The 8,361-nt window shown below is 37.6% G+C and overlaps 1 protein-coding gene across 1 annotated transcript; it reads right to left on the reverse strand.

Annotated features, from left to right (window-relative positions):
* Positions 1-61: 61 nt before the first annotated feature.
* Positions 62-5,970, reverse strand: LOC134644368 (lysophosphatidylserine lipase ABHD12-like). The gene is made up of 12 exons (XM_063497366.1): positions 5,500-5,970; positions 4,080-4,182; positions 3,737-3,856; positions 3,518-3,548; positions 3,373-3,418; positions 2,168-2,297; positions 2,015-2,052; positions 1,516-1,595; positions 688-770; positions 509-587; positions 283-416; positions 62-169 (listed from the first exon to the last, which is right to left on the reverse strand). The coding sequence occupies exons 1-12, from the start codon at positions 5,600-5,602 to the stop codon at positions 142-144; spliced, it is 975 nt and encodes a 324-aa protein (XP_063353436.1). The 5' UTR covers positions 5,603-5,970; the 3' UTR covers positions 62-141.
* Positions 5,971-8,361: the final 2,391 nt, after the last annotated feature.

An 8,361-nucleotide genomic window follows, 5' to 3' on the forward strand; every position in this document is an offset into this window, starting at 1 on the left:
GTACTGTGCTTTTATTGACATCTTTGTAAGATATAGAAGCTTTTGTGCAAGAAGTTGGCCAGTGTGTTGGACTTTTTTCACAAAACCTACAAAGCGATGAGGACCATGAGGAACTGTGAGCCTGGAGGAGGGAACGCCACTCTAGTGTCTCAGGTTTTCTAGAAATTTCCTGCAACCAAAACAGAAAAAGCTTTCATTTTAGGGGTTAAGGGGACCTAAAAATGAACATAATAGACCGCCTTCAATGGAAAAGCAATTAATCAATTTTAGCTATTACCTTACCTAACCACATCTGATAAATTGGGATCCAAGTAGATGCTGCTGTGGGAGAATCCAAGCCTTGCACTGTAGGAGATCATGTTGACGTGTGCATCTGTGTAGAATTTTCTCTGAGTCTGGAGTGATATCTCGTACAGCTGGAGACAACAAATACAGAGTATTCAGCAAGAAAGCAGCAAAGTCCACTAGAGGAAATTGTCCAAATGGAGAGGAAGAGTACCAGCTGTACCTCCAGGCCCATGTGATAAGGAACAACATTATCATCCTCTGAATGCAGAATAAGAAGTGGACTGATCAGCGACTCCAAGCTGCAAAGATGTTGGAGTAAAAACATGTGAGAGAGATCTAATGTGGAAATGCAGAACACCTCTTTGGCATTTCTTTCGGAGTAAAAGACGCCACACTTACTTTTTATCATTAGCAAATACTATGTTGGTCCTTTTCATTATGTTCCACAGCAAGCTCTCAAATCCTGGAAGGAACCTGTACATCTGGGAAAAAAAGATGGAAAAAGTTTTGCACAAATATGTTGCAATATCCTGTGCACTGTAACAGCATACAAAAACACTGGCAGAACAGAAGGTTCTGTGAGAGACTCCAGTCTACTTTATAAATGTGTCCCAGGTGGAGTAAATATTAGCAATTCACACAAAACTAAACCGTATTAGATCAGTTGTATTAATATTATCCCTTTTTGCAGCATCAGTCATTTCAAAGCACCTTATACTTTATGGTAAAGATCCTCCAACATTAGAGAATCCCAGTGATGCACTATAAGGAAATATTTGGTGATGCTGGTGAGGAAAATCTCTTTTATAACAGGAAGAGAATGCCAACAAAGCTAGACTCTGTTTGGGGCAACTAACTGTCACAATTGTTGTTGCGATTGAGGGGCTTTAACAATACAATTACTCTTATGTAACTGTTGCTTTTTTTGGTATAGATTAAAATGGGCTTGAGGAAAAACCAAAAGCTGTGGTGCCCCTATAGTCTTATCTTTTGCAACTCACTATTCTGGAGTGGCTCATTAAAAATACCCAGTGATTTATTTTTTTTTGTTTTTTAAAATCACAAACAGCTCTAATGAAGTGATTAATCTCTTAGCAATCACTTCATTAGGGCATGACATTTTTTTTCTGAACAAGACAAAGTGAACAGAACTGTGTTTTGCTGAATTTGTAAATAGCCCCAAGGGCTGCAGCTGCAGATAAACAAATGTGCAATGACTGTCCACACCTTCGTGAACCGATGGTTGACTACGACTTCGCCGACGCTTGTGTATGGAGCTTCAAGGATCAAAGCATCAACAGCAGACCCTGATTAAATACATTGAAGTGCAGTTGATTAAAACAGAAAATAAAATGAATGATTGGAGTTTAAAACTACATTTATAGACTTGAATAGTCTGTTTTCTTGCTAATGAAACATCATGCTGCATTGTTCAGTGATTAACTGCAAAATGCACATTAAGCCAAAGGGGTTTGTAACAGTGAGGCACTTTGAACCGAGGTAGTTCAACCCTATTCAGAGATAATTGTTATTATTTCTACTGTAATCTATGAAACTTTCTCCGGTGGAAAAGATGGGTAACGGTGACTTCGTGAACAAATAAATGATTCAGGATAGGTTGAAAAATGGCAGTGACAGGCCGTACATGCACACACAGCCGTAAGTAACCCTAAAAGTCATATTTCCCATGGTTTAGTGGGCATTTAAAGTAAGCTTAAATATCTACCTTGCTCCTGTATTTTCACTGCTGCATTGGTTGCCACCCTACAAAAAAAAAACCAATTATGTTTTAAACTCCTTCCTTACTACAGCTTTCACCTAGCTTTGCACCATGAGTGGTGGACATGGCTGACATGACTGGCTGTAGAGAGAAACTGACCCGGAGCCAAGCGAGTGTCCCCACAGACAGACGAGACTCCCCCTGCTGTGTTTCTTTACCCAGTGGTACAGGTAGAGGGCGTCATTGGTCAATCCAGCTTCACTGGGGTCCCCAGTGGAATCTCCAAAACCTTGTTAAAAGATACTGATTATGCAGTATACTCACTGACAGGACACTCTGTTTGAGACTTATAACTTTTTTAAACAGATTCTCCTTTGTTATATATTTTCTGAAGGTCAGGCCATGCATTTCTTGTAAAAACTGCAAAAAACCCATGCCACATCTCAGACTCTAAAGGCCTCAGTTAGCAAGTTAAAGTTCATGACAGTACTATTAGAAAAAGAGTGAACAATTATGGCTTGTTTGAAAGGGTTGTCAGGAGAAAGCCTCTTCTCTAAACAACACTTTGCAAAGTTGCATCTGAACAAACCACAAGGCTCGTGGAACAATGTCCTTTGGACAGATGAGCCCAAAGATGTTTCGCCATAATCCACAGCATATCGGCACAAACACCTCATTCAAACTGTCAGCACAGTGGTGGAGGGGTGATGATTCAGGCCTGTTTTGCAGCCACAGGGCTTGGGCACCTAGCAGCATTAAGTCAACCATGAACTACTCTGCACACCAAAGTATTCTACAGTCAGTGACAAGGCCATCTGTCTGGCAAAAAAGATTGACTGAAACTGGTTAATGAAACAGGACAGTGACCCCAAACACAAAACTAAATCTGCAACAGGCTGGATCTGTGCAGTGCTGTGGTAGGACCCTAAGAGAGCTGTGCATAAATGAATGTCTACAAATCTCATTGAATTGAAGTAGGCTATAAATAAGAGTTAGCCAAAATTCCTCCAAAACAATGTCAGAGAAAAATAAAGTAATGTAAAAAATTGCTACTGAATCATGGATTGTACTTTTCAAACACAGGTTTGAAGTTTGGCTCATTTTTTTTATTAAATATAAAAAAAGACAAAGTTTAATATTTCATGTGTTGTATTTAAATGATTTAAAGACCTGCTAAGGACTGGGGGAATTCTTTGTTATGTCCTGATATATATGCGGTTATTACTGACAGAGGAAAGAAATGTATTTTATAAGTATTTATTTTGAGCTTTTATATATAGCTCCAAACCTCCAGGACAACAAACAGAAGATCTGGTTTGTGTGTAGCAGAAAAATGATCCCTTAATGAGCAACAATCATCTTACCTCTGTAGTCTAAAGATAAGACATGGTACCCCGCAGCACTTAAGATCTACAAAAGAAAAACATCTGAATATCATCTTAAAGCTTAGAGTCAAAAGCATTTTACCAGAATTTAAAAAATAAACATGCTTCAGATTATGAATTTTACCTTCACCAGTTGTACTCTGTGATTTATTGCCCTGCAGAAGCAAAATAAGAGCAATGAATACAAGTAATCAAGTGGCTTTCAGTCTCATTTACTCTGACCCACAAACCCCTGTGCGCTTTGTTCCTGTGGACAAAACCAGGGGCCTGAGCAGTCCTGTAATACCCACTAGACTCCATTAGGATCAGTTCAAGGATCTCTATCCTACTGCTCTTATCCCACCTGGTCCCTATGTTGCCGTGGAGATAGATAATAACAGGAGTGCCGTCTCCCAGAGTCTCCCGGTACCACTCAGGGCTTCTCCTGGCGGATTTCTCCCATTGGCTGGCAGGGAGCGTATGCCTATGAGACACAAAGCCGGAGAGGGACAAAAGGGAAATAGTGAACAATACAAACAAATCCACTTACATTTCAAGATACGCAGGCAGCTTTTGAGTGGGTCTTGTCCAGCTAAATGATTACACCATTGCTGTATTCAGTCTGGAGCCACCTGTACTCAATATGCACGTGGTATTTTCGAGTGATTCACATAAATGGACACAACAGGATCCCAAAAATGACCTACCACACTCCAACTGAGATTCCCTCCTCTGTGTTGAGGTAGAAATTGCATGTGTGGTTTAGGACATCTTCAGGTCTGCTGAGATCCACAAAGAATGGAAACCTCACTGCAGGAAACGAAAGCACACAAGGTCAGTATGTTTTTGTATGTCGTGTTGTGATTTATTAGATTATATCAGATTATGCTGCAGTGTACTGTATGCCATGAGATATCGAACTACATTAAACTGTAACATATCAAATTGTACAGTACAGTGAACATCTGGGAACCAAGGAGACCAGTTGCTGGATTTTTGGGAGAGGAAAGTTGCCCTGTCCTTGTCTGATATGGGATTCTAGCTGCACAGCAGTCTTATTTGTCTAGCACCTGTACTCTTCTACTATGAACCAGGCTGTTATAATAGAAAACTCAGTGCTGTTGCTTTGTCAGTTCCACAGAATTTATAGATTGATAGATTTCTCCTATTATGCTTTCTCTCCATCATCCCTCTCTCTTCTTCCTATTTCTATCTTCTTCTACCTCAACGATGTCAAACAAAGTTTAACTACACACTTAATCGCTGGTATTAGGGGGGGAAGCGTGCAATTTAAAAAGCACACCTCAGTTTTTCGGCATAACAGAAAAATTGTGCTCTGGTAAATGAAAGAAATCAGACTCTTTGGGCTTAAATTGTAAGAAATAAATGTGTAAAATTACAGAAAGATGCCATGTCATTGGCCAGGCTGTCCTGTAATACTAATTATTATTGTAAAGACAAACAAACTTTTGTTATCAAGCTATGTAAATCCCTTCAAATAGAAGTTGTTTGAATCCAATTTTAATAGCATCTTAAAGACAATTAAAAACTTTTGTTATTGTGGTGGTTGCAGTCGATTGCCACTAGCATTTGGTACATTTTTTTTCCAGTATGAGACAAATGATCATTATATCAAAATACTATTATTGTGATTTTGTTGTATAACAATTAACTCATTTTGTGTTGTTCTAGGAACCCAGACTCCTAGGAAATCAAGTGTTTACTCTGATATTTAAAACACCTTAAGTATCACACCAATCTCAGAGGACTCCTTGATTGAATTATTTTTGACAGCAGAGCAACTTATCAAATGAAATTGGTAAATCTTCTATTGATGATGCCTTACAAATCTAAATATTAATATAATGAACTTAACGGGATAATGACAATGATGTTCAGTAACATAATCTTGATCAACAGGTTGTTAACTTGTTAACAGTGTTTGTTTCAGCATTAGTATTTCCCATGAGAACATTTATCATAAACATTACACAACACTGCGTATGGCGATTTGGTCTCCTTAGTATTACGTGACTTTAGGAAACATTTAAATGATAGATCTGCTCTATCCGACATGTAATAACTTGACTCTGAATAAACACCCAGGCCTCGAGACACATTACTTACACAAGTGAGCAAATATGACTTGGCCCAGTATCCAAGGGAACAGGTATAAAATGACAGGCACCGAGACATAGACAGTTATCAGAAATGAAATAGCTCTCTTCATTTCTGCCACGGGTGAAATTATTTCCACTCCACAGCAACACAATCTGGCCCGCTGTCCAGATCAGGGTATGCGAATTTTCCTCTTTCCAGTGAACTGAATCCGGCAGGGATCTTGTCCTGACAACAAGAGTGTTGTGAAATAAAGTGAAAAGAGGTCAACGTTCTTCTCAGACTAATCATCTCCTCTGCCGCTCTGCTATTGGTTAATATTTCATGCAGTAAGTCAGTCATGTAGAAATAAAGTCGATCAAAGTGCAGTGCTCTCCAAAGAAGGCAAAAACTCCATGCCTGTGGACATCTTTCTTTAACTTAAAAAAGAAAGACGAAGAAGAAAACGTGCATAAAGAATATTTAGGGACACAAACTCCCTTACCGCCGACGTAATCAACAAAACAGGAACAAACCCGGCTGATAAGTGGCCGCAAGGAATTGTGGGTATTAAAGTTCTTTGAAATCTGCCCGTTAGACGCATAAGTTATTACGTTTCCTTTCAGTGTAAACATATTAACACAACTATATATCATTAAAATTCTTAAAATAGAAGAAAAATTAAAGGCAAATTAAAAAATGCAAGTGGCAGATGTTTAAATTATAATGTTTCTTTTCAATGTCAACACTAAGATTTTTTTATTTCATTAAGTTTTTTATTGCTCAATAATAATTGCATGAATTAAGAATGTAAAAAAATTAATGCTACAGGTGTTTAAGGGATTATGTTTCCTTTTGGTGTAAATATATTAAACATATTAAAACTACTATAAATTTAAAACAATTTCACATTTGCTTATTTAACTACACCATTTAAGTATATTAAAATGAAATGGGGAAGTCCTAAGATTGGATTTTTATTCAACAGTTGTAGCTGGCTCGATATTTAAAATCATTTTAAACCAAGATGAAACCAATATTGTATTAGATAATGCAATAAATCCACTTCTCCACCTTCACTGAAAAAAAGGCTGAGGGTAAAAGTAGATATAAATATGAAAATTATTTTGTTTTCAGGAGTTTAGCAACTGATGCTGATGATGCTCTTTCAGGGTTTATGTGAGTTGAATACTGGACATTGATTGGCTTTATATGTTAGCAACTAGAAAAACCCTCAAAACTGAATGTAAGAGCATTGTGATAGGTGATTATTCATCACTTCATACTAACAACTACCAATCTGTATCTAAGAAAGCAGGAAGATAAGACAGTTAATGCAATTATTCGATCCCCTGGGGTTTAACTGATTTTTTTTTTTAGGAGGGGAAGCGTTTGCCTGGTCAGTGCTGGTTGAGCTAATATTCAGTGTCCCACAAATGTTTGAATTGCTAGCAAATAAATTAAAAGCCAACAAAGTATTAGCAAACTACTGTTTTCATATTTTCCCAATAAACTTAGTTTCACTCCTGGTCATCCATGAACCGATGCTATAAACAGTAGAAATCAGTACAGAGCAGTTGTAGTGAAACTGTTCACATTTATCCTGTGGATGTGGACTAGAGCATTTCACTGACACACTTATATTCAGGAATGATTCGTGTTCTTGTTTTGAAATTACTCTTTGGTAAGATGAAGACCTACTTGGGAGCCATTCTTTTTATGATTGTAGCTTGTGGCCTATGGCTTATGGAGTACTGTGCAAATGTATTGAGATACCCCTCATTTCTTTTTATTTTGCTAAGTAGTAGTGACTTATTTGCAAACATCCATGAAAACAGAGTATATAAAGCAAAAACAGAGTTTGTACAATTCTAACAAGCTTAAGAGTCAATATTTGGTATGAGCACCTTTATTCTGCAACATAGCCTTTAAGTTCTTTAAGTTATTTAAAGAGTCTTCAGGAATAGTTCTCCAGTCTTCTTGAAGGACATTCATTTGTTTTTCTTTGGAAGCTGTCTGGGTTTTGTTCCAATCTCTGCCAAGATGATCCCACACTGCTTCAGTAATGTTGAGATGCAGGCTCCAGGGAGGCCAATCCATGATTGATAGTCTTCCATTGTATATTTTTATTTATAGGTAAGTTTTTACTCCACTGAAAGTGTGTTTGGGATCATTGTACAGTACAGTAGATGGACCAACTGAAGGGTGGCTGCATCTCTGAGGTCCTGTTTTAGGTCTTTGCTGGATTGATTCCTGTTTCTTACACACAGGAATAAAATACGTTAATTTGTTGCAGATAGTTTTTTTAAGGTCTGCCAGTTTTTTGTCCTCCACTTTTCCAGTTTCCACAAAACCTTTAAAGTCACACAGTACAGCACGCAACACGTAGCACGATGAGATATGGCAAGTTTTCAAGTTTGTAATTGACCTTACTGGTACAGAAATATTTTATTCCTATCAAACAGTGTAATCATTAGCATTTTTCATAGATTAAACCAAAGGAATTGTGAAAAACAAATGATGAGTTTTTGGACTTGCTGCTAGAAATACAACTGGTTCATTTCTTGAGCTAGATGCCCTTTGTGTGTTTGAATAATTCATAGGTAAGTGTTAAGAGGCATAATAAACAAACAAAAAACACTCATCTGAAAATGGTCAGGTACAAGGACTGAACAAAAATAAGTGAAAAAGTAGCCAATGAAGGAAGAAACACAAATCCCTTCAGAGAACAAAGTCTCACTTCTTGGAAGCTAAATATAAACAAATATAGGCCAAACACTCTGAGGTATTTTAAGTAAAGGGCAGATAATATTTAGATTTGTATTGTTGATTGTGCTGAGTGTGCAGATTCAACAAAGCCAGCATAATGTCTTGTGCAACTTTAATCTAATA

Source organism: Pelmatolapia mariae, linkage group LG16_19 (assembly GCF_036321145.2).
Source record: "Pelmatolapia mariae isolate MD_Pm_ZW linkage group LG16_19, Pm_UMD_F_2, whole genome shotgun sequence".
Taxonomy (NCBI): domain Eukaryota; kingdom Metazoa; phylum Chordata; class Actinopteri; order Cichliformes; family Cichlidae; genus Pelmatolapia; species Pelmatolapia mariae.

What these genes read in the sequence shown, in the direction of transcription:
- LOC134644368 (XM_063497366.1), bottom strand. Translation starts at nt 5,602, where the DNA reads ATGAAGAGAGCTATTTCATTTCTGATAACTGTCTATGTCTCGGTGCCT. An exon ending in AGTGAAAATACAGGAGCAAG is followed by an intron (nt 1,596 to 2,014) that starts GTAGATATTTAA and finishes GTATTTAATCAG; the next exon opens with GGTCTGCTGTTGATGCTTTG. An exon ending in AATTTATCAGATGTGGTTAG is followed by an intron (nt 170 to 282) that starts GTAAGGTAATAG and finishes TTTTGGTTGCAG; the next exon opens with GAAATTTCTAGAAAACCTGA.